Source organism: Schistocerca nitens, chromosome 3, assembly GCF_023898315.1.
Source record: "Schistocerca nitens isolate TAMUIC-IGC-003100 chromosome 3, iqSchNite1.1, whole genome shotgun sequence".
Taxonomy (NCBI): domain Eukaryota; kingdom Metazoa; phylum Arthropoda; class Insecta; order Orthoptera; family Acrididae; genus Schistocerca; species Schistocerca nitens.
Window position 1 is genome coordinate 84,638,536 of NC_064616.1, and position 27,260 is coordinate 84,665,795.

Here is a 27,260-nt window from a genome sequence, read left to right on the forward strand (position 1 = left end):
CTATGGCCCTATTCTTGCTTGTTTTGAAGTTCAGAACTGCATAATCAATTACATTAGTACAAAAATTACGAATATGAAAATGCAGGTAAAGTCACATACGTACTAGACACAATTAAAATGGTGATATAGTTAAAATACTAAGAGATAGATTCTAAAGCTTGCATCTCTGGAACCATGGGTCAGTAAACACCTAGTTAGTTTTTGTGTAAGACCCAGATTAAATGTACTTTAGAACAAGTGCAACCTCTTCTAATCAGGAAGTAAATCAAAATTTTAAAAATAAAGCCAATTAAAAAGTCACCAACATGAAAAACAGCTAATATAAAATTCTTTGATGTCTAAGTCTTCTGCATCTGAACACAAGCACAGTTTCCATTTATTTCTGTCTTTAGTTACTCCATGTACATCCTCCACATACTAAAAATAAAGGCTTTTATTTTAAAATAAATATAGAAATTCTGCAAGTCATGGTAAAAAATATTCACTTACACTGAAATTTTATCATCAGTCACAATGCTCTTTATGAGTACAAAATTTCAATGGGGTGTATACATATTGAAATTGTTTCAATTTTTTCACAGGACTACATTTAGCAATTTTCAGCTTGAAGAACTAGAACGAGCATTTCACAAAACCCACTATCCTGATGTCTTCTTCCGTGAAGAACTGGCCATGCGGATTGACTTGACGGAAGCTAGAGTTCAGGTATACATGTTAACTATTAATGCAACTTTAATTATGCAAATTCTAAAAATTATTAAGGCAAAAATATGAAAGAAATGGTCACAAATTGATTTGGGAGAAACACACATACTGTATTAGCTCTTGAGCTGGTTTTCCCTTTCTTAGTTTGAATGCTGAGAGGATTTCTTCAAAAATTTTTGAAGAGGATAGACAGCATATTACATTATTCTGGTATCATAGATAATGTTACTGTAACCAAAAAATTCCTCTAATGAAATGCAAGCTATCATTGGAGATATTCAAGAGGAACAGTAATTCTTTAAATTCCATGAGCACACATGAAATGTGCCACATAATTTAGGTTTCAGCTAATTATGAAGCAGACAATTATACATTCAATTCTATACTGTACAAAATTTGAACTCCCTTTAAGAGTAATGCAAGAAGGCTAGTAACAAATAAAATACTGTTCACAATAATTGATTGTGTACACAACAATAATTTGAACTGAAAGTCACATATTGTTCATCTTAAATGTCTAAGCTGAGTGATTTTTGTGTTATGGATAATAGCAGCACATAGAGATAAAAGTTTTGGAACATCAGCTTATTTGGTCTATTTTCACTTATTAATTTCTGAGTCAGGCTTCAGTAAAGAAGAAAATATTCATTTCACACAAATGTGTAAATAATGATAATATGTCTGTCCATTCCACCTGTAGATAGTTCTTTTAGCTACAAGAGTGTAATGCAATAGCCTTGTATACATTTACTCCCTTATAAAGTTTGTTTTCAATTACTGATCACAGATTAAAAAATAACAGTAACACTCATTAACATAACCCTAGGAGGAAAATGCCTTACAATCTTCATTACATGATATAAAAAGGAGTGAAGTGTGCAGCCAAAAAAAATCTATGAGCATTTATCTATTGATCTGAAAATTCCAGCAGACAACACAGCTAATGTAAGGATTTCAATTTTCCTGGCAAATTGAATGTTCAAAGAAATTTTGGGCTTGCACCTGTGGCAACAGACAAACAAATTTTGACATCTGCTAGGAAATTGAATCCATGTAGCTCCAATCAAATTTGGCTGAAGTGACTCCATCCACCAAGTCCCATGATACACAACATCTACTCTCAATTTCATGGAGAAAAATTTGGATGGTGTGATGTGGTCTGTATTAGGTAAAGGACTGTATTTTGCACTTATGCCTGAGCATCGCCTTTGATAAGTTTTGTGAGTGGTGTTTGTAACTTTACCCACCTACCTGTGCTAATATGACTTCAGCAGCTGCAACTGTCTTGAATCTGGCTGAAAAGTGATTGTTGTAAGTAGGCTATTTCAAATGATGTCATCTACATCAGGTTTACACCCAAAAAAACTTTAATTGTAGTTTGACATGTAATAACCTATCATTTATGGTGAGTTCAAGTCTCATATATCATAATTTATGCACAGGTGAATGGTTAGTCACATAATACATTGTGTTGGTGTCCTGTAATATGATTGTTCAATTGCATAGATGCAATGATTCACAATAATTTACCTGTGGTGATTAAATCATTAACATAGTCACCACTTACACTATCCTTCCAAATAGATAATCATATCAAAATGAACATGACACAACAGAGTTCACAGTCCAATACTACTGTTGAAGTTTTCAGAATGCACTATTGATGTTTTAACAGTATTCCTGAAACTAGATGCCAGTTCACAGTCAGTCATTAAAAATGCTCACTGAATTACAGAATGATCTCCCAGCTGTGAAATTCGGCACGATGTAAGAGTTGTAATTTGTGCTAACTCATATGTGATACATTTTTGGACACAGATAATACTCATTTTACAACCATCCACAGATGGATTAAAATGGCTTCCAACAGCCTCTCTTTTATAATATTACAATAATTAGAACTACATTTACCAGTTGTTATTTGCTGGGGTTTTACAAGCTACAGTAAAAAATTTACATTCCTTATTAACTGAATAGTGGAGAGTTGCTCTTCTGAATGTGAACTTCTAGATACAGCAGTAATTACTATCGAATTATGTAATCTGTTTTGACAAAATATGAGATTCTACTTCAGTAACAATGTTTTAGTTAAGAATGGTAATGCTAATAACCCCTAAACTAAATGAGTGCAAATGTTATGACGATATCTTCAATACTACCTGTAGAATTGCTTCAGTTATTTATCTATATTTCTGTTTTGATTTATCTGAAAGTTAGTAATGGGATATATGTTTACATAGAAACAATGAAAACAAAATCAGCACACTTTTTAGGTATACTAGTCACACCAGCAGATTATAATTAACCAAATGAATGTGATGTGTAATAAAGTTAAGTTGGCTAAGCCCTGAGTTAATATTCAAGATTTTGGATACTGTGCACATGCTGTGTAAATAATACTATTGGAGATATTTGCAAAAAGAAAGGGGGTGAGAGAGAAACATAACAGGGGAAGGAATCTACCTGTTTTGATACATATTGAAGAAGCCATATGACACCTTGATTTGGATGCTATAGTAGAAATGAGAAGGGTAACTTGCCATGTGCTTGTGAAAGCTCCTCCTCAATGCAGAAAAGTTAATCTCTGCAGAAAGGGTGGCACTAAGAAATTACTGAGGGGATACTTACACAGTGGTACTGAAGGCTGAAAAAGGTAATGTAACAGCACTGTTATCTCATAATTTGTATATTGATAAGATGAATGGTCTACTAAGCCATTTTACCTACAGGACTGATGAAATGCAAAACTTCTGCATTCGTGAATTATACCTTGTTATGTCAAGAGACCACCAAGAGCTTAAGAAAAATAATTGTGTACCTACCAGACTGCATTGACTTGTAAAATTACTAAACAAGATCTACCTTTACTGCCAATAGTAAGCAACATTGGTGCTCCTACTTACTATATAATAATTTCGAGAAGTTAGTCCATGAACCCACGTGAATTGTAAATGGTTGTGAAAACACACTTGACCTTTTAGCCACAAACAATCCAGAGCTAATAGAGAGCATCGTGACTGATACAGGGATTAGTGATCACAAGGTCATTGTAGCTAGGCTCAATACCGTTTCTTCCAAATCCACCAGAAACAAACGCAAAATAATTTTATTTAAAAAAGCGGATAAAGTGTTACTAGAAGCCTTCCTAAGAGACAATCTCCATTCCTTTCGAACTGACTATGCAAATGTAGACGAGATGTGGCTCAAATTCAAAGATATAGTAGCAACAGCAATTGAGAGATTCATACCTCATAAATTGGTAAGAGATGGAACTGATCCCCCATGGTACACAAAACAGGTCTGAACGCTGTTGCAGAGGCAACGGAAAAAGCATGCGAAGTTCAGAAGCATGCGAAGTTCAGAAGAATGCGAAATCCCGAAGACTGGCTAAAATTTACAGACGCACGAAATTTGGCACGGACTTCAATGCGAGATGCCTTTAATAGGTTCCACAATGAAACATTGACTCGAAATTTGATAGAAAATCTGAAGAAATTCTGATCGTATGTAAAGTACACAAGCGGCAAGATGCAGTCAATACCTTCACTGCGCAGTGCCGATGGTACTGTAACCGACGACTGTACCGCTAAAGCGTAGTTATTGAACACAGTTTTCTGAAATTCCTTCACCAGGGAAGACAAATGGAATATTCTAGAATTTGAAACACGAACAGCTGCTAGCATGAGTTTCTTAGACGTAGATACCTTAGGGGTTGCGAAGCAACTCAAATCGCTTGATACGGGCAAGTCTTCAGGTCCAGATTGTATACCAATTAGGTTCCTTTCAGATTATGCCGATACAATAGCTCCCTACTTAGCAATCATATACAACTGCTCACTCACCGATAGATCTCTACCTACAGATTGGAAAATTGCGCAGGTTGCACCAGTGTTTAAGAAGGGTAGTAGGAGAAATCCATCGAGCTACAGACCTGTATCATTGACATCAGTTTGCAGTAGGGTTTTGGAGCATATACTGTATTCAGACATTATGAATCACCTCGAAGGGAACGATCTATTGATACATAATCAGCATGGTTTCAGAAAACATCGTTCTTGTGCAACGCAGCTAGCTCTTTATTCGCACGAAGTAATGGCCGCTATCGACAGGGGATCTCAGGTTGATTCCGTATTTCTGGATTTCCGGAAAGCTTTTGACACCATTCCTCAAGAGCGACTTCTAATCAAGCTGCGGACCTATGGGGTATCATCTCAGTTGTGCGACTGGATTCGTGATTTCCTGTCAGGAAGGTCGCAGTTCGTAGTAATACACGGCAAATCATCGAGTAAAACTGAAGTGATATCAGGTGTTCCCCAGAGAAGCATCCTGGGACCTCTGCTGTTCCTGATCTATATAAATGACCTGGGTGACAATCTGAGCAGTTCTCTTAGGTTGTTTGCAGATGATGCTGTAATTTACCGTCTAGTAAGGTCATCCGAAGACCAGTATCAGTTGCAAAGCAATTTAGAAAAGATTTCTGTATGGTGTGGCAGGTGGCAGTTGACACTAAATAACGAAAAGTGTGAGGTGATCCACATGAGTTCCAAAAGAAATCCGTTGGAATTCGATTACTCGATAAATAGTACAATTCTCAAGGCTGTCAATTCAACTAAGTACCTGGGTGTTAAAATTACGAACAACTTCAGTTGGAAAGACCACATACATAATATTATGGGGAAGGCGAGCCAAAGGTTGCGTTTCATTGGCAGGACACTTAGAAGATGCAACCAGTCCACTAAAGAGACAGCTTACACTACACTCGTTTGTCCTGTGTTAGAATATTGTTGCGCGGTGTGGGATCCTTACCAGGTGGGATTGACGGAGGACATCGAAAGGGTGCAAAAAAGGGCAGCTCATTTTGTATTATCACGTAATAGGGGAGAGAGTGTGGCAGATGTGATATGCGAGTTGGGATGGAGGTCATTAAAGCAAAGACGTTTTTTGTTGCGACGAGATCTATTTACGAAATTTCAGTCACCAACTTTCTCTTCGGAATGCAAATATATTTTGTTGAGCCCAACCTACATAGGTAGGAATGATCATCAAAATAAAATAAGAGAAATCAGAGCTTGAACAGAAAGGTTTAGGTGTTCGTTTTTCCCGTGCGCTGTTTGGGAGTGGAATGGTAGAGAGATAGTATGATTGTGGTTCGATGAACCCTCTGCCAAGCACTTAAATGTGAATTGCAGAGTAGTCATGTAGATGTAGATTTAGATATACCCATACATCGTACTGCCTTGCTAATACCATTAATGGACAAATGCTTCCATCATATATGTAACTTGGCCAATTTTATCAGTACACTGTCAGCTCTCTGTCCAAGCAGTTTGTATTATTTAGTGAGCTTCGATCTAGTATCAATTTTTATAATGGTCCTTCTCGCAGAGTCTTTAGTGAACATCACTGATTTGTTTCTGGATGCTCTTTCTTCAGTCCATGGTATGTACAACTATGAATATTTTGAGCTGACCAGTGGAGTTACCATGGGTAGCTCTCTATCTCCCCTGATGGCCAACTTTTTTACGGAGGACTCTGAGGAGAGAGCACTAGGATAAGTGGTCCTTAAACCAACAGTATGCAGACGATACTTCCATCATGTGGCCTCGTGGAGGAGATAATGGAGATTCTGTATCACCTCAACTGCATCCATAAGAAAATCCAATTTACTATGGAAGTAGAGGAAGATTGTTGTGTGCCTTTCCTGGATATTTTGGTTAGACACAAGAATAATGATAGTTCTCTGAGGGCATTCAGTTTATCTTACCCTCACTCATACAGATTTGTATTTACGATCACTGAGTTGTCATCGCCCATCACAATCTATGAGTGTGCTTAAAACACTTGCACAGAGCTCACACAGTCTCAGATCCAGATAGTCTGCTTAAAGAGATTGTCCACCTAAAGACAGTCTTCAGGGAAATGGATATTCTACCTAGCAGATTAACAGGGCACTATCAGTTAAAACCAAAAACCAGTAATTGGATAAAGAAGGGGGCACAATGGCAAAATCTCTAGTTTTTCTTCCCTCTATTAGAAATATTTCAGTCAAGGTAGGAAGAATATTCCACAAATTTTTGGTGAAAATAGGTTTCCACCCACTGTCTAGACCTTCTAAGATTAGTGAAGGACTATCTGTCATTTGAGAAGGCTGAAATTTACAAAATACCTTGCCAATGTAGTATGGCTTACACATGCCAGACAACACACACATGAAAGAACTCAGCACTGAACAAAATGCTGCATTCACCTTATGTGGCTAAGAAATTTGGAAGTAAGAAAGTCAGCTAATGTTGAACAATGTATCTCCATGCAACATTCAATGAAGTATGGGAGTACTATAATTTTGAACACAGCAACTTCTTTTCATTAAACTATGTGTGGCAGTAGTTATGATGAACCATGATAGTGGCTACCTACTGGATAATGTGTGGAACCTTACCATTTCCACAACTGGCTCTAATTGAAGATGAAAGAGTATGCCAATAACTGTGGTGGTTGACAACCCTGAGAACCACTGAGTTCCACAGTTCCACCAGCGAGAGTACTGCCTGCTGGGTCCATTACCACATTCTTAACACTTGAATAGGACACACACAGTGCAAAAATAAATTTCAGGATGGAGGAAGCTTTCAAATGTCTTCAATGGCTCGTCTGAATATGACTGGCAGGTGCTCAGTTGAAACATCATGGAGTGTAGTAATGACAACCAGGTGCAAGCCCAAAATTTCTTTGAATGATAAAACTAATTTTTGAAACAAAATAATATCACATTTTGATGACACAGTAATTTCACCAACACCTAGCAATGTGTGGTAGATTTATTTTGCATTATGAGTTATGACTGATAACTTTACTTCTGACCCCAAAATTACTTGTAATATTATCAGCTTTCACATATATTGTCAAATGAAGTAGGTTTATCTTGAAAGTAAGGATTTATTTTCTGAAATGAGATTTCTCAGTTTTGGAATGTATAGAGCCTTACAAGAAAAGGGGAAGTACTCATAAGACATGGCTGTATGTCAGTGTAACTTTGTACGTGTACATAACATCAGTAGGTATGTAAAATATTAGAGTTGTAATCCTTTGTGACAGGAAGAACAGCCTTTAGAGTGCATTATAGTTGATCATGATGAGTGTTGTTGCTACAACTGGTAGGGTATATAAGGGGAATTCTGTGAATGCCCCTTATATTGAGTGATCACTGTGAAGGACACAGAGATGTTGCTCACTCATGTGAGATGGCATTATCAGCAACTGACAGAATTTGAAAGACACTTCATTGTGGGTCTCCCCATTTAGCCTGCATGAATGCACACTGTAACCACTTCACATTTGTGCCTGCTACCTGTAAACAATTCATGGACTCACAACAATCTGTGCAATCGTACACCACTGGTCAGAGAGCAGCAGCAGTTGGCCTAGGCAATTATCATCTCACTCATAGGCTGCAATTAACACCACAACACAAATGGCTGTGTTTGGAGTGGTGTGCCATGACTGGGACACATGTACCACTGACAAATGATGTCACATTGTGTTCAGCAATGAATCACAATTCTGCAGTAACCCAGGCGACCATTGTCAATGAGAATGGCTGTAACCTGGGGAAGGGTGCCATTCTTCCAATGTTTTGGAGAGGCACAGCAGTGTTACTCCTAGGAATTTGGTGTGGGGAGCCATGGGGTATGACTTCATGTCATGGCCGGTAGAGACTGACGGAACTCTGATGATACAACAGTATGTCATGGTCCTGCATCCTCACATGCTACTTCTCATGTGACAGTATTGTGGTGCCATTTTTCAACAGGACAATGCTCATCCACATGCGGCATATGTCTTTGTGAACTTCCTGCATGAAGTTTCATTTAGTTTCCTCCTTCCCTTCTGGGTGCTTCACTTTTTTGTCAAGTATTTTATATGTGAATGTTCACAATGTAATCAGAATTATCTTCTGTAAGAAATAATAGCACAATCTTTGATATAAATACATTCCATAAATGAACTCCATCAGTTTTCTTTAGAAAACCATCTTGCAGGTATGGTTTCAAAATCGCCGTGCCAAATGGAGGAAACAGGAAAAGTTAGCAGCAAAGCAGCATCAGCAACTAAATCAGTCACAGCTTGTCCATGGTTCATCTCTTGTTCAAGGAATTATTTCCATTCCAGGTGAGAGTGCGTTCTCAGTCTATGAAAATGTAACAGCTTACTTGTATCTACACTTAGTAAGCATTCCTCCATTTTCAGTTTTTTATTGATTCACAGTAACAATCATAGGCATGCTAAACACAGAAAATGTTCATTTATAATAAACTAAACAAGTAAATCCTATGCATAACTGAGCAATTAATTCAGAACAGTTTTGACATTTCATTGATTATATTTCCCATGTAGTTTTGTGTACCAGAATTCTGTGACTTTGTTCTAAAACTTTTGGCTATTGTAAATTTTTGTGTTATTGTTTCAGTTACATCAAGCCCCAGCCTCAGTGTTGAATCTCCTCTGCTTTCTCCTTCTCAGTCTCTTTCAGGAATGTCAAGCAATAATGTTCCATTTTCAATTGGTATGTATAAGCTTTAAACATATTTAGGTGTTAACCATTATTCCATACTTTATGTAATACGTGTTAAGATTTAAAATTTCTTTTGTTCTCTGAGCTTTGAAATTTAGGTGTTTTCATCTTGTATTATACAGCCATATGAAGTGTGTGTCATTACTACCATTACACTGTAGGAATAATGACAAAATTTGCAATAACTTGCCAAAATAGCATAAGAGCTTTACCCTCATGTAAACACAATATTTCAAAATATTGAAAATTTGTATGTCCGTAGCCAGCTTTTAAGCAATCTCATTTTTTTAAAAATCTCTTTTGAGCCTATTTCATTATACCTTATATCCCTTATAGTGATATATAGCAGTTACTTGAGCAGATCTAATGCATTTGTAAGAGATTGTTTACTTTTAGTCCTTGTGTTTTCTGTCACAGGTGGAAAGACTTCCTAGAATTTGGTGGCCAATGATATTAATTTACATCAAATGTCTTGTTGGCTTGTCAAGAAATGGACTAACAATTTTTTGTTTAATAAAACTACATTGTTTGCTTATTTTGTGTTTATTTAACTTTTTTAACTTGTTTCAACAACAGAGTAAAAGTTTCTGTTGTACTGTTTGTACAACAGAATCATATCTTACTCATAGGCAGCCCTTAAAATTATATGGTCTTGTCTTCATGAAACATGATGCTCCAGTTCCACATTTCAGCATTCTTTCCCCCATGTGTGTATGAATATAATTTACTCTCATTCATATACCTAAAAAGATTGAAAGTGGAGTAGCTAAATATGTAATAAGAAATGGAGTGAGTCTCTCACCTACAGCATTTATTTCATTCCATTATACTTTCTATAAATGAACTTCAGTCAATTTGACTGCATTGTTGCTTGTAGTTCTCTTATACAAAACTGTTTATTTTTTACATAATCATAGTGGATCAGAATTTTATCTTGTCACTACATCAGCATCATAATCACACAAACTGGTTGTGGTCAAATTTATCTCTAATTCAGTAACAAGAAGTGAGGCACAGATAGCAGTTTCATGTATTTTATTATCTATTTTGGACAGGATAACCCAGATTATCAGAAATGTGGGACAGGTTATCATAACATTTTAATCATCACCTCAAAAATCAAGTTAGATAATTAATTTTTTGTTTGTTTGTGTAGTAACACTGTTCACGTTTACGTCGCACTTCACTTAGCGTAGACCGGGACTGTGTCCTAGGCATGCCCGATGTTGACTGACTGGGCACGGCCCGTGCTGCTGGAGTTGTTGTTGTTGTTCTTGTTGTTACGCCGGCAGAGGTCGCGTCCGAATTCTCGCGTGCCCTCTGGTGGACGGGACTCTACTTGCGGCAAATACCGCCCGTGACGCGCCGTGCCAATGTGTGCCTCCCGCGATCTTTCTGGTGGCTACTACACTCCTCCTCCTTCGGGGGGTGAAGCCACTGTGATCCACTGTGTCGGAAGGTGGAGTGTCGGGCAGGAGCGATGACCTCCACATCCATTGGATGGCCGGAGTCGAGGGGATCTGCCAACCCTCGAGCTGGAACCTTCGAATACGGCTGGAAGTGACCCACACGAAGAGGCCCCCGTCGTCCCACAACCGGAGCTCGGGACAGAACGGGTGACAAGCTGTCGAACTTCGTATCCCGTTCCACCTCGGGAGGGGCAAGACCCAGTGGTGGGGATGAAGGGGAAGGGACAACCACAGGTGAACTAGCCCCCTGAGAAACCGAACCTGCTAGGGGGGCCGGCTCTCGCTGGGGCATCTCGAATGATGGCGATGCCGGTGCTGGAGCTACTGGAGGCTGCCAAGGCTGAGAACCATCGCAGTGCGGCAGAGTCACAGCGGGGAGAGGAGGTAACGTCCCCTGTGAAACCAATACCGGTGCCGGCAATGGGGAAGCCGGTGTCCGAGAGGTCGGAGGGTGGGTGCCCGAACGTGGACGTAGCTGATTTTGGTGACGACATACCACCCGATCCCCCGCCTGCAAGGTATAGAGCCGGCGGCCATTTCGGCGCAGGACCACCGCCGGTATCCAACGTGGATTGCGACCAAACCCACGGGCCCAGACCGACATACCCAGTGGAAAGCCAGGTACTTCGTTTTGTGAAGACTGGCGAGGACCAGGCCGGAGGAGGTGCAGCAGAGTCCTAGGTTGATGCCCATGGAGGAGCTCTGCAGGGCTGCGGTCGCCCATTGGTGTGGTCCGGTATGCCGTCAAGAAACACGTCAAGGCTTCCTCTGCAGGAAATTCGTGCACATACTTTTTCATCTGCGTCTTAAATGTGCGCACCATGCGCTCGGCTTCCCCATTCGATTGTGGATGGAAGGGGGGAGAGCAAACGTGCCGAATACCGAAGCGCCTACAAAAATCCTGGAAGGTCTGCGAAATAAACTGCGGTCCATTGTCTGAGACCAGGGTGATTGGCAGACCTTCCACAGAAAAGATTTTTGCTAGTGCCTGGATTGCAACTTCTGAAGTGGTTGAGGAGCAGCGAACCATATATGGGAATCGGGAATAAGCATCAATGACAATGAGCCAAAAGCCATTGAGAAACGGGCCCGCAAAATCGATGTGAACACGTTCCCATGCTTGTGTTGCCGGCGGCCATGAAGAGAACGCTGCCCTGGGAGATGCTTGTTGGCTCGCACACTGGGAACAGGCGGCCACCAAGTGCTCAATTTCTCTGTCAATACCGGGCCAGTACACATGTCTGCGAGCCAAGGTTTTAGTACGGGAAACACCCCAGTGCCCCGCATGTAATAACGTGAGGACCTCCCTTCGTAAACCTGCAGGAACAACCACGCGAGGAGCTGTATCATCGGTAGCCAGAAGGAGAACTCCTTCCAAGACCGAGAGGCGGTCTCGTAGAAGAAAATAATTACGAAGAGGGTCCGAGGCCCGGCCTGAAGGGCGGGAGGACCACCCCTGCTGAATGAGGCGAACTACTTGCCGGAGAACCGGGTCAGCCGCCGTTTCCCTGGCAACTCAAGAACTAGTGATCGGAAAGCCATCAACTGCTTGGCGGGATGCCACATCCAAATGAAAACACATAATCTCCTCTCGATCGAACGTAGGATCCGGGCCCACCGGAAGACGGGAAAGAGCGTCGGCGTTGGCATGCTGTCCTGTAGGGCGAAAATGAATGTCATAATGGTACTTAGAGAGGAACAAGGCCCAGCGCTGTAGTCTGTGGGCCGCCCTATCCGGAATCTGAGAGGTGGGGCCAAATAACGATATTAACGGCTTATGGTCAGTGATTAACTGAAACTTCGTGCCGTACAAGAAAGGGTGAAACTTGGTAACAGCGTAGACAATGGCCAAAGCCTCTTTTTCCACCTGGGAGTAATGGGCCTGCGCGGGACTAAGCGTTTTAGACGCAAACGCCAGTGGTTGCTCGGAACCGTCTGCGTTGCGATGGGCCAGGACCGCCCCCACCCCATATTGCGAAGCATCTGTAGCCAGGACCAACGGCTTACGGGGATCAAAAGTAGCCAAACAAGGGGCTGAAGTGAGGAGGCCCTTCAACGAGGTGAACGCTCGCTCGCATGCAGGCGACCAATCAAAAGGAAAACCCTTGTGCAGAAGGCAGTACAAGGGGTGGGCTATAGTGGAAGCCCTGGGAATGAACCGGTGGTAATAGGCTATCTTGCCTAAAAAGGCTTGTAACTCTTTCAGCGAAGTGGGCCGAGGAAGGTTGACGATACCTTGGACCAAACTTCCTAGTGGCTGTAGGCCATGCCGAGATATGGTGTAGCCCACATACTCAATGGACGGTTGGAAGAAGGTTGACTTACGCAGGTTGCAACGCAAGCCCACAGACCTGAATTTGAGAAAGAGGGTGCGAAGGTTGTGCAAGTGTTCCTTCGTGCTGCGGCCTGTGACAATTATGTCATCCAGGTAATTAATACAATGAGGGATTGTCGTCGTGACATGCTCAAGATAACGCTGGAATATCGCCGGGGCACTGGATATTCCAAAAGCCAACCGCTGGTATTGGTAAAGGCCAAACGGGGTGTTGACGACCGCCAGCCATTTGGAGTCCTCATCAAGAGGTATCTGATGATAAGCCTCCGACAGATCGATTTTCGAAAAATATTGGCCACCTGCCACGGCGGAGAACAATTCATCAGCACGAGGCAAAGGATAGGTGTCCACCACCAATTGGGAATCGCCACAAAGACGTAAGTTTCCTGAGGGCTTCTTGACAATAACGAGGGGCGAAGCCCACTCACTGGAAGAAACGGGAAGAACGACCCCTAGGGCTGTCAGCCGGTCTAGCTCTTCCTTTACCTGAGGGCAGAGAGCCAAGGGGATCTGTCTCGCGCGTAGAAAACGCGGGCGAGCCGACGCCTTCAACGTTAAGTGAGCTTCAAAATCGGAAACACGCCCCAGGCCCTCCTCAAAAATATCTGGAAAGTCTGAGATCAAAGATTCCAATGAGTGATAGGGAACGTCTTCGGAGACCAACTGTATGGTGTCAGCAATAGAAAAACCGAAAGCCTGAAAGGCATCCAGGCCAAAAAGGTTAGCGGAGCTCGCATCACTGACAACAATAAAAGTAATAGGCCGAGTGACTGATTTGTAAGTCACGTCGGCAGTGAATTGACCCAGTAGGGGAATGAACTGTTTACCATAACCGCGTAGACGCCGGTAAACTGGCGCCAACGGGGGCGATCCAAGGTCGGAATAAGTTTGTGCATTCAACAACGAAACTGCCGCCCCCGTATCTACTTGCAGTTGTAACCGGCGCAACCGAACCGACACCTCAATAAAGAGTTTGTGGGCCGATGCGTCGGGAGCCTGGCCCAATGAAACTTCCTGAATGTCAACGTCCATGTCCTCTGTACTTGCTTCCTTCGATGCCTTTGAGGCTGAGTGGCAAACTTTAGCAATGTGACCTTTTTTATTACATTTGCGACAAACGGCCCAATGCTGGGGGCACTCTGACCGATCGTGATGTAGATAGCACGACGCACAGGACGGCAACAGGGGCCGGCGGCCGGAATTCTGCTTACGCGCCATGCGGGAGCGGCCGTAACGGCCGGATTGTATCGCTTGCACGTCGTCCACCCCGGACACAGTAGACGCGGCCGCGCCACCCTGAACCTCCGCGACGTCGCACCACGCTTCCAGCTGTTGACCTGCCGCGTGAGAGACTTCATACGATTGAGCAATGGACAGAACTTCCTTGAGGGAAGGGTCTTCTAACTGCAGGGCCCGTTGCCGGACCTCCCTATCAGGGGCCGAACGAACAATGACGTCGCGTACCATAACGTGGGCATACGACTCTCGCGACTGCTCCGTGACAAAATGACACTTGCGACTAAGACCGTGCAGGGTAGCGGCCCACGCCCGGTAAGACTGATGGGGCTGTTTCTTGCATTGATAGAACTCGACCCTAGCCACCACAACATGCGTGCGGCGGCGATAATAGGAAGACAGCAACGAACACAATGCGTCAAAAGTCAAGGACGAGGGTTCCTGCAACGGCGCTAGCTGCCGCAAAACTTGATACAGCGAGGGAGATATCCAAGACAAGAAGAGAGCACGACATACCTCCGCCTCGGCAACATGAAACGCCTGGAAATGCTGCCGAAGGCGATGTTCATATGCGTCCCACTCCTCCGCCGTCTCGTCATACGGGGGAAAGGGAGGAGGGAACTGCGCCGGAGCAGACGGCGTGGAGAGCAACGCCGGAAGCACTTGTTTCATGGTGGCCATGAGTTCCGTCTGCTGCACAACCAAAACTCGCACCAAATCCTCCATGCCGTGGAGAAACTGCGAAACCGGAACAACGATGCAACACGCGAAAGAACGACCCTACTCGTCGCCAATTGTGTAGTAACACTGTTCACGTTTACGTCGCACTTCACTTAGCGTAGACCGGGACTGTGTCCTAGGCATGCCCGATGTTGACTGACTGGGCACGGCCCGTGCTGCTGGAGTTGTTGTTGTTGTTCTTGTTGTTACGCCGGCAGAGGTCGCGTCCGAATTCTCGCGTGCCCTCTGGTGGACGGGACTCTACTTGCGGCAACTACCGCCCGTGACGCGCCGTGCCAATGTGCGCCTCCCGCGATCTTTCTGGTGGCTACTACAGTTTGTTTGTCACTCATTGAAATCCTCTCTCCAGAGTGTTATAGCATGCTACAAGAGAATCCCAAATAAAAAGGTGCAGCCCATTGATAATTGATGTGGAAATCTGTTTTCTGCATCTAAAGTCAAACAAAACTGCTGGCAGAAGTGCACAGAAACAACCAACTATCAGATGACACAGTGGTTAGGTGGAGCAGATACTTCCAGTGTAGTCAAACAGGTTTGAATGATGATTAATGAAGAAGCAGATTTTTTTTTTTTAAGGAGCTGGGGATCACAAGAGAACTGTAAGTCCTAGAGCTTGAAAACCTATTTATGACAACTGAGGCACTAGCAAAAAAATGAAAATCAATTTTCAACATCCAGCATGACATTTTGAACAGGACATAGGTCACAGGGTGCTGGATTCACTGGTAGTTCATGCCTATCCAACAAGCTCAACAAACTGAGAGGGCCGGCCACTGGTGGTCGAGCGGTTCTGGCGCTACAGTCTGGAACCGCGCGACCGCTACGGTCGCAGGTTCGAATCCTGCCTCGGGCATGGTTGTGTGTGTTGTCCTTAGGTTAGTTAGGTTTAAGTAGTTCTAAGTTCTAGGGGACTTATGACCTCAGCAGTTGAGTCCCATAGTGCTCAGAGCCATTTGAACCATTTTTGAAACTGAGAGGCCTGCGAAAAGGTTGAGCTGTGTGAAGTCACACAAGATGACTACTTTATCACCTAATCACCAAGGATCAGTGCAGTTGTACCACTACACCACTGAGACAAAGGAGAAAAGCAAGTAAGGGAAACATGTAGATCCACCACCACCAAAAGCCGAAGGCACAACAATTGTCAGGGAAGGTGATGCTGAGTGTTTTATGGGACTGACACAGTGTGACAATGACAGATTACGCTTACATGGGGAAAACTGTCACAGGAGCATACTACCAAAATCTCCTGATGAGTTTACGAGAGGCTGTTGAGACGAAGTGTTGTGGTAAGCTGTCTGAGTGAGTGTTTCTGCTCCACGACACCCCAGCTCATTCTGCACATGAAAAAATCACATGTGCTGCTTCTTAAGGCTATAAAATTTTGCCTCGCTCTCCATATTCTTCTGATATGACACCAAGTAAATTCTCCCTCTTGAGAAAAATGAGGTTTAGATTAATCCTGTTAGTTCATAGAAGGACCATTGCAAAATGATAGATACTGAAAAGACAATTTCTCTTTTAATGTGTGTGCAGCCTATAAAAAATAGCTTTTGAGGGAATTTGTTTTGTTTTCCACATGGCAGGGATGGTAAGTAAACTGAAAATGAAGTGAGTTGGCCCTTGCTGTGGACCATTTCTTTCAAGAATCACTGATTGTTCATAAGTGACTTTTCAAGATATTTTGATGAAAGTCTTATGACAGATGTATGCTTCCTTTTTTCATTGTATAAAAAAATTAATGAATTTTCAGTGAATTTCCAGAAAATGTACATTTGTAAACATGGAGGCATACATAACTTTGAAAAAGGAAATAAAGTAGTCCAGAGTTCAACATCTCATTAATTTACGGTTATAAGAGATGGGGCACTTGCTCAGCTAGACAAGGACATTCCTCCCTTAAATCATCACATAAATGTCAAAATGATAGATATTAAAATAAGTGACAATGAGTTAGTAAAGAAAATGAATATTCTCAACAGAGGAAAAGCCACTGGGCATGATGGGATACCAATACAGCTCTACATAGAGCATGCAGAAGAAATGGTTCCTCTTCTAGCAGCAGTGTACTATAGGTTACTGGAAGAGCAGAGGTAGAAAAAAAGTGCAGGTCATTCTCATTTTCAAAAAGGGCCATAAACAGATACACAAAACTATAGGCCTATATCTCTTACATTGCTCTGTCGTACAATTATCAATCGTGTTCTAGGCTCATGTTTTTTTACATTTCTGAAGACTGAAAATCTCCTCTGTAGGACTCAACACGGGTTTCAAACACAAAGACTGTGTGAAACCCAGTTCGCTCTGTTCATCCGTGAGACCCAGAAAGCAGTCGATGCAGTGTTCCTCGACCTCTGGAAGGCATTCGAGACAGTTTCACACTGCTGCCTAATGAGCAAAATATGAATGTATGGGATACCAGACCAGCTCTGTGACTCAAATGACTTTCTACCAAATTAAAAAGCAGCATATCATTCTGAACAGAGAAGACTCTTCAGAAGTAAAAGTAACTTCAAGCAGTGGATGATGTCAGAGGTTCCACGGGGCTTTTGCTCATGATGCCTGATGATGCTGATGTGAACAGAGAAGTCTCAACTCTAGGAAATTGTAGAAAATTGCAGGGAGACCTGCAGAGGATCGACGCTTGGTACAGGGACTGGCAATTGACACTGAGTGTGAACGAATGTAATGTATCGCACATAAAAAGGCAGACGGATCTATTACTGTACGATTACACGATTGCAGAACCATCACTGGCAGCAAGTAACACTCACAAAAATTTCTAGGAGTATGTCTACAGAGCAATTTAAAGTGGCACAACAACATAAAACTAAGTGCTGATGTCAGACAGGTCCATTGAATGAATGCACAGCAACTGTAGCCCACCCACAAAGGAAGTAGCTTACAAAACTCTCATTCAACCAAGACTTGAATATTGCTCATAATTCTGGATCTGTACCAGAAAGGATTGATAGAGGAAATAGAGAAGATAGAAATAAGAGCAGCATGTTTCATTACAGGTTCATTTAGTAAACAAGAAGGTCAGCCAACTCCAGTGGCAGACACTGCAAGAGTGGTATTCACAATTGTGGCGAACTTCACTGTTAAAGTTAAGAGAGCAACCATTCCTAGGATAGTCCACTAATACATTACTTCCTCCTACACATATCTTGCAAAAAGACAAAGGAGGTAAAATTTGAGACATTCAAGTTGACATGGAAATTTTCCATCAATTGGTCTTCTGGTGAACCATCTGTAACTGGAACAGGAAAATGGGGCGTTGACAGTGGTATACAAGCACCCATCATCACACACCATAAAGTTGCTCGCAGAATAGATGCAGATGTAGAAAGTAAGGTCCAAAGTTCATTGTGGGGAACATTATTCTACGAGAAGATGTGTGAATATTACTGAACCATCAGTTTGATAAATCACAGTTACAAAATGCTGACACATATTATTTACAGAAGACTGGAAAGACTAGATGCTGACCTGAGGGAGAAATGTGGGATCACATGGGCAGTACTGGAAGAGGGACTAAAGAATGGCAAACACACTGTTATAACATTGTTAGGTTTAGAGAAAATTTTTGATGATGTTGACTGGAATACACTGTTTAAAATTCTAAAAGTATCAGAGATAAAACACAAGGAGCAGGAGGTTATCCAGAACTTGTATAGAAACCACACTGCAAATATAGGAGTCAAAGAACATTGAAGGATAGCCGTAGTTGAGAAGGGAGTGAGACAGGATTGTAGCCCGTCTTCAGTGTTATTAAATCTGCACATTGAGCAAGCAGTAAAGGGTAATGAAGAGAAATTTGGAAAGAGAATTTAAGTACAGGGAGAAGAAATAAAAACTTTGAGGTTTGCTAACGATATTTGAATTCTGTTGGAGATGGCAAAGGACTTGGAAGAGGAGTTGAACAGAATGGATAATGTCTTGCAAAGAGATCATAAATTATGAGGTGTGTGAGAAAAGTAATGAGACTGACAACACTGTGAGCAATCTGACAGTGCTGTGTTCTACTTGTGCAGACTGGTGTGCTCATACCTTCCAGATGCTCAGTCCAAGTTTCAGCTTCGTACAGCCGTCGATTTTTGAGAGTGCCATGAATGAATTTGTGCTGTTTTTATGTTACGAAAATGGAACAGGAGAACTTAGAGCAATATTATGCCATCAAGTTTTGTGTTAAACTTAGGGAATATATGAGTGTGAACTTTGAAAATTTGAAACAGGCCTATGGGGAACATTCTTCATCAAGAGCACAAATTTTTCACTGGCACAAATCACCTTTGGAAGGCCGAGGACACAGAATATGAACCTCACACAAGGATACCTTCAACTTCAAAACCAATGAAAACATCAAAGTAGTCATCAAAGTATATATATATATATATATATATATATATATATATATATATATATATATATATATGTGTGTGTGTGTGTGTGTGTGTGTGTGTGTGTGTGTGTGTGTGTGTGTGTGTGTGTGTTTGTTTGTTTTTTTGTATGGCTAGAAAAAAGAAGTGCATACTGAAAGCCAGCCAAGCTCCATACCTTTTGTTTGTGTGCCTATCGATGACATAGCACTTCTGTCTTTCAGTGACTCGTCTCCTTCATTCCTAAATAATTCAGAACCTGTATTGGATCAGCATTTGCTAGATGATATAACCCAGTCATAAATTCACTAAGTTAAGATCATTACTGTGGAGAACAACACCTGTCACTTGGACTGATCTTTTGTTGGTGTGGTGTTCAAGAAAGGATTTTTTTCAAATATTATATCTTTTCTAACATAAATTGCCACACCACCACCATTATGGTACTGCCTGTATTCAGTTATTGAGCACACTTGTGTGTGTTCCACTTTGAAAATATGCAGTAAGTTGAGTGTGTTTCCTAGATTATTGAACAAATAAGTGCATATCTTTAAAGGTGTTACCCCTCCTTGCTGATTTACCACACAGCATGAATAACATTTATTCAGGTTAAATTTTTTAAAACAGTAACTGGATCTTAATACTATGTTGCAATTACTGGTCACTTATTTCACAGCCTGGCTTTCCTTCAAGTAAACAGAACTCAGACACATCTGAACTACATCCCTGAACATTAGTATGATGGCCCTTCATCCTAAAAAAGCTTCATGGTTGTAGTCTAGGTCAATTGGATACTCCTCCTTACAAGCTTTGTCACACAGTTCACTGATCTGGGAAACTAGCTTGGCCTTTCATTTTCTGTTTATGTGCAGTACATAACTTGTGTGTTCATCATTGTTCACTTTACTTAAGTCTAGTAAATGTGAATAGTTAAACTTATCGCACAGTTTTGTTTGCGCAGAATTGGTAGTACTGAACTTTATTTACACACAACCATTATAGTAAATCATGTCACACTGCCATTGTGACAATGATGTTCATATTAAATAGTTTCAGTAATAAGTTTTGAAAACATCACAGGGCTACCTTATATTTGGTTTTACAAATGTCACTGCTGCTGCCTAGAACCACAACATGATCATCTTTTGTTAGTTGACTTGCCCCTGTTGTAATATTCTCCACCACTGCATTTAACATGGCACCAGGCTTAACCTTCACGAAACAGAATGCTTTGAATGTATGGATGTACATACACATGTGTGTGTGTGTGTGTGTGTGTGTGTGTGTGTGTGTTGTGTGTGTGTGTGTGTGAGGGGGAGGGGGGTGCAGGGGGAGCAGTTCTAATAATTTGTGTGTTCCATGTAAAAATTTCTGATATAAAGTTCATTTAAGTCAAATGTCTACTCCTTTCTGTTGCAGTTTTCATGAACATTGACATTCATGATTTCTGGAAATTGTATACAGATTTGCTTTTAAATATGTATTAGTAAAATGGCAGTTCATTTGTTTTACATCACTGAGAAACTTAACAGTATAGTCACATAAGGCTTCAAATACCATTCCCGCCACCCCTCCCACCCTGCCCCTCCAATCATGCCGATACAAGTTTGGTACCTTAATCTGCATTTGTTCACTCAGTTAACTTGACTGCAAATGTAAAATCAGTATTCAGTTTGTAATGTGACTAAAATTCAATTATGATTTCAATGCTTCTCTTTATAATAAAATTTCAGCTAATGATATATCACTCTCGTTAACTGGACCAGACATAACATTCACTGGCCCACAGTTCTTTAGCGAAAATTGTGCTGATGTTGATGGATAAAACTTGACTCTCAACTGAGGCATTTTAAGTTTCACTAATATGGTACAGCATTCAGTGCAATATTCAATTATTTCTTGGAATATGACCATGCCTTTTGTTCTGGGCAGATGTCAATATGTTTAAGACACTAAACACATATTTGGTAGTATAAGATTTCAGATCCCTAATTTGGGTTGTCTGTGGTAAACCATCTTAATGCCAGAATGGTTCAAGGTAAACATATTAAGACTGATTTTTCACTTTTTAGTATCAAACACAGACTGTTCAATGTAACTGTAAAGATAGCAAGAATAAGCTCTGTGCTGAATAATACATTAATACATAGGTAATACATTAATACATTATGTGCACAAGTAAAGTGAGAACTGGCCCTTTATATACTATGTTCAACAACCAATATGAGAACTATCAGTTAATAGTTGGAAATGGTGTGATATTAAAAATAAAGTTGCTAAAAACAGTGGAGGGCATAAAGGTACCACTCAGCATAGAGCCAAGGCATTGACATACACAGCTACATTGTCCCAGTGGATTATATTGTCCTGACACTGCAGTATGAGGGTAACGTAGATGGCTAGGACAATATAGCCATCCATGTGTTCCATGTGTATTTTTTTAGTTAGCTCCTTAGGTCAACACAGTCTTCAAGCTCAGTAATGCTTTCAATTTTAAGACTAGGATGTGACTAGTATGTTGGTAATATCACGGTGTCATAAAATTGCAATTGAAATAACAAGCAAATCAGTGTAAAGTAAATAGATTAGAAGAATGGTTGAATAGAAGTCTCATTTAGAAAAAAATCCTGATACAATTTATGTGGCATACTTATGAACTCCATTGCTGTTTAATAAATAGTATAATTTTAAATGTTAATTTAGTATGAAATACAGTAGTTCTAAATGTCATGATAATGCGTTGCAGGTGGTAGCCCACTTGGCCCATTCAGCCCTGGAGTTGGACCCAGTCTGCCAACTTCTTCTCCAAGTGCAGGTGGCATCTTCTTTGGTGTGGAGTGGGGAGGCTTTTCCCCATACCACCTTTCACAACACAAGTCTACAGAGTCCACTGAACCTGATGCTGACTTACTACGGCTTAAACCCTCAAATAAAGAACAGTCACCTTCAACATTATTAACACCTGAATAAAAAGATCTGTGTGTTATGCACTTACTGAAAGAGTATAGCGCATAGATGAATTTGTGATGACTGAGATTTAATGCATTCACAGCCACAGTAAAAAAGTACGGTGCCCATGTTAAACTGCATTCATGCAAGAAATAAACAGATGTTGTGAAAGTATTTCTTAAGCTGAAAAGAACTCCTTCACACATGTTCAGCGCAGAAATTAGTAAATATTACCAGTAGCACTTTCAGAAATGGGAAAAGTTAGTTTAATCAAATATGATACACACATGAAATCTAGACATACTCTCCTTGTGATTTATAGCAATACATGTTATTACTGAAAAATTTTTGTCATACAACACAGTAAAAGAATGGGTTCACTACATATATGGTCTATTGTTTACAAATTATCCAGAGATTCCTGAGAAGTCAGCATGGTTTGTGGACAAGACACAATATCATGTCATGTGTGTCTAAAATTTGTCAGTACTCTTAGCCAAAATTTTCATATGAGGCAATAACTAGATAATACATGTGAGTTCTATGTTGAACATAATAAGAGAATGGTTTCTTTAAACATTGTGTTCATTTCACTTCACTGTGGGATATTTGCACATTATGATACTGATTTCCTTTTTGTTTTATGTTCCATTAATAATAAACTTGTGTTAACTCCCAGAACATTATGCAACTGAGTCACTAAAATGTTTGCACTACTATAAAAATGAAAATATGCAGCAAAACTTTTATAAAGCAATCCTTGTTTTTAAATTTCAGCAAGCAAAACTGCAGTGATGATGAAAATTTCTTATGGTTATAATTTAGATATTATTTGGGGTTTTCTGATCTGTCTACCACAAACTTACAGAAAGCCAATAAAATCAGAGTTGTTGCATGCTATTACGAAAAAAACTGTTAAACAGCCATTCAGTACTTGTATTACAAGTAAAAATATGTGATGCATGGTAATATACTTTGTATGAGGAGATTTTTATACAGCAGTGGGAACATAAACAGAAATACAATACAATTTTCCAAAATTTGTTATAGAAACCTATGTATTCACAATGTAGATATTGTATAACTTGAAGTGTTCTCCAGTGTTGTCTAAGTATTTGGTAATTCTTCTAGAGATGTTATTTTTTTTTTTTCATTCATTGCCCTTTTTACAGGTTCATTGATTATCTTGTGCACCATTGAAAAATAGTAGTTCTTATAAATAGATATTCCTTGTGTATTTCTGTCAGTGAGATACAGTTGTAACTGAAAGAATAATAAAATGGCAAAGTAAAGAAAATATTTCATTTATGTCATACCTGTTTTCCTTGCATTGCTACTTCTCTGTCATTGAAATGAGTTCTTAGAATAGTTGTACTGTTTCACAACATACATTCATTAAAACAGGAGTTAAAACATTTACACAAAGGGATACCTGATTATTCCATAAATTAATTTCTGGGTAATATAAAAAATGGAGATGAATTGCTCAATTACGTCTTGTGGCATATTTTTAAACTACTTTTTAAATTTTTTGGACCTGAAAATTAATTGTTTGCATTAAGAATTTCAGCTATTATTTTTAGCATTTACCTACAAGCCATGAAATCGGGAGATAACTAGTTCGTGCCAGAGCCAACTGAAATTGGAACATTGTCACATACTAAGAGAAAAGATACCATTAAAATCAGCTGCAAGAAACAACAAGAACTTAATTCTGGACTGCAGTGAGTGGGCTATTGACTCTGACCTTTCATATCACAATTGTTGAGTTTGAAATGAACAGATATGCAAGTCAATGCATTTCCAAAATACTTGTTCTGGCTACATAATATTTAAAAAAAAAAAAAAAAAAAAAAAAAAAAAAAAAAAAAAAAAAAAAACACTGGCAACAGCTACACCTGAGCAACAGTTGTGAATGGAACTGCATTGCACTTTAGACTATGTTACATATTTATGCTTGTTTGTAACTTCCATAGCAACAGGGGAAACACACCCAATAGGGAGTGGTGACCAGAATCACAGCATGTTATGATGACCCCACTATTGTGTACAGGAGTGATACCTTTGTAAATCAAAGTGTCAGCCCTGCTGCGTATAACTTAAAAAACAATGAGCATGTAATGCAGCAAGCAGCCCACCACACATTTTCATTACACCACATGCAGACACAACCACAGCAACCGCAGCAAGGCGGTCAGGTGCGACAGAACAACTTCACAGAAGCTGGAAACTATCAGCAGTGGCAATCCACTCCTCTGGAGCTGCTGCTGCACAATCACGGAGAATTTCTGCGTTCCGTGCAGCCCCGTCAGGATTTACAGCCAGTAGGTGCATATCGACAATGGTGGTAACAGCAGTCTAATACAGGTAATGGCAGCTTGCAGCAAAAGTCTCGTGCTAAGTCAGTCTCTATAGAGAATAGCTGCAGCACTAAAAATGCTAAACTGATGATTCTTTTTGTACCAGCACAACAGCTGGAAGACTGCAAATATGCAAGGCTGTATGTATGAATACCAGCACCTTTGTACCGATTACAGCACTGAAATGTCAGCTACAGTTAGTTGTTCTATGCAAATATGAGAGGCAAACAGAATAATTGAGCACCTGTGCATCTGAGTGATTCCACTCAAATCGACAGTTCTGGTGAAACATAATACTCAGCTGAAGAGGACAGAAGTGCAATGAATATAGCTATAACAGTTGGTATTATAACACTGATGAGGGTCCATATATTGTCTTCATTGATTGTTAATCCCAGAATGTGGGAAAACTCCATCCTATGGCTGTAGCCAGACTCTTAAAGACAGTTAAGATTGGAAAAATAAAACTGCTGAAATCGTGATAGTGGGAAGAAATAGGATAAGAGTTCAGCTCTGGTCTCCCAGTGTGACTAATTCACTTGTAACATCATCATCACTGAAAGAGGAAAATCTGGAATGTTATATATCTACCCAGATGATACGTAACCCGGGAATTATCCGTAACATCAATAAGGATATCAATAAATAAAGACACCTACTGGTCTATACCAGTAGTTCAGCTCTCGGCAGCTTTCAGGTCGTGTTTCACAGTATTGCTTCAGACACAATGTTCACCCCTAAAGAGTGCCAGTTAAACCTCCAGTTTTATCACATACGGTCACAGTGTCCAACTGAGCGATGCTGCACCAGATGTGGTGATGAAAGCAATCTAACACAGTGCATATCATCATCTGGTCCAAGATGCCTATACTGCTCTGGTAATCACCTATCTATAGACAGAACTGCCCACTATATCATAAACTATAGCCAAGTATACAGTTGTTGCCTATTTTTGGCACCTAAACATTACAAACCTATGGTCCTTCGTACTGGGGTAACAGCTGCCACCAAATTTTCATCGTCTAATGTAATTACATTGACAGCTCGTAACTATTTGCTATTAGAGCTCAGCTGAATTGACAGTCTCAAATGGAATCTTCATCTCATAAGTATTCTGTCATATCTGTACTGAGACCGTGCGTGGTCCTTCCCAACTGAAACCGGTACACCAACAGTACGACATCCCGAATCAGGCAGATATGCTATACCGATATACTGAAATTGTTACATCTATCAGACAAAATACCTACCTGCCTGGGACTTCTACAGGAGCCGCTACAGAACAACAGAAGTTGCATGACACTGGCAAAATATGCCAGATAGTATTAAATGTGATTCAGAGATTACATCAACAAGATACTGCTCACATTTTCCAGACCAACAGAGCTGATATTATGGATGTCCTTGGTACAGATCATTGCTTATAACATCTTCCATATATCACAAAATATTTGCAATTACAATGTAATCAGAACAAGTGACAGGCTGCATAACAATAGAAACGATGTTCCTCTTACTATTCAGTGGAATGCCAGGAGCCTTAGGCACTAAAGGAACAACTTGATTGCTACAATGAACAAACTGAATGTCAGTGTCACAATCGTTTCTGAGACCTGATTAACTGACAATGTGCACACAGAGGACAAACATTTTAAATTTTTTAGCAAGGACAGAGATTATGTGTAGAGGGGAGCTGCAGTAGCAGTTGAAAAAACTTAATCTTCTTTCCTCGTAATATACAGGTAAATAATATTTCCATAGATATTTTGTTGCTAGACATAGTGAACTTGAAAGATATTTTGAATGTTAAGGCTCATATCCTCGGTAGTATAGTGGTTAGTATTCCCGCCTGTCATGCGGGAGACCCGGGTTTGATTCCAGGCCGGGGAGAAATTTTACCCCCCATGAACCATGGACCTTGCCATTGGTGGGGAGGCTTGCATGCATCAGCGATACAGGTGGCCGTACTGTAGGTGCAACCACAATGGAGGGGTATCTGTTGAGAGGCCAGACAAACGTGTGGTTCCTTAAGAGGGGCAGCAGCCTTTTCAGTAGCTGCAGGGGCAACAGTCTGGATGATTGACTGATCTGGCCTTGTAACATTAACCAAAACGGCCATGCTGTGCTGGTACTGCAAATGGCTGAAAGCAAGGGGAAACTACAGCCGTAATTTTTCCCGAGGGCATTCAGCTTTACTGTATGATTAAATGATGATGGCGTCCTCTTGGGTAAAATATTCCGGAGGTAAAATAGTCCCCCATTCGGATCTCCGGGCGGGGACTACTCAAGAGGACGTCACTATCAGGAGAAAGAAAACTGGCGTTCTACGGATCGGAGCGTGGAATGTCAGATCCCTTAATCGGGCAGGTAGGTTAGAAAATTTAAAAAGCGAAAGAGATAGGTTAAAGTTACATATAGTGGGAATTAGTGAAGTTCGGTGGCAGGAGGAACAAGACTTTTGGTCAGGTGAATACAGGGTTATAAATACAAAATCAGATAGGGGTAATGCAG

At 40.7% G+C, this 27,260-nt stretch overlaps 1 protein-coding gene and 1 non-coding gene across 3 annotated transcripts in view; both read left to right on the top strand.

Moving 5' to 3' along the window:
- Window positions 1-23,592, top strand: part of LOC126248051 (homeobox protein aristaless-like) — a 132,026-nt gene extending 108,434 nt beyond the window's left edge. The window contains exons 3-6 of one of the 2 annotated variants that reach the window (XM_049948685.1): window positions 582-705; window positions 8,745-8,874; window positions 9,173-9,268; window positions 22,187-23,589. In XM_049948685.1, the coding sequence (XP_049804642.1) occupies window positions 582-705; window positions 8,745-8,874; window positions 9,173-9,268; window positions 22,187-22,410 (574 nt within the window). In that variant the 3' untranslated portion in view covers window positions 22,411-23,589. Of the gene's footprint in view, window positions 1-581; window positions 706-8,744; window positions 8,875-9,172; window positions 9,269-22,186 lie in introns of both variants that reach the window. The other variant, XM_049948687.1, reaches the window with a different exon arrangement.
- A 2,975-nt stretch (window positions 23,593-26,567) lies between these two features.
- Trnad-guc (transfer RNA aspartic acid (anticodon GUC)) lies at window positions 26,568-26,639 on the top strand. Its single transcript has one exon. It is a non-coding gene; the product is annotated as a tRNA-Asp (tRNA).
- The last annotated feature ends 621 nt before the right edge of the window (window positions 26,640-27,260 follow it).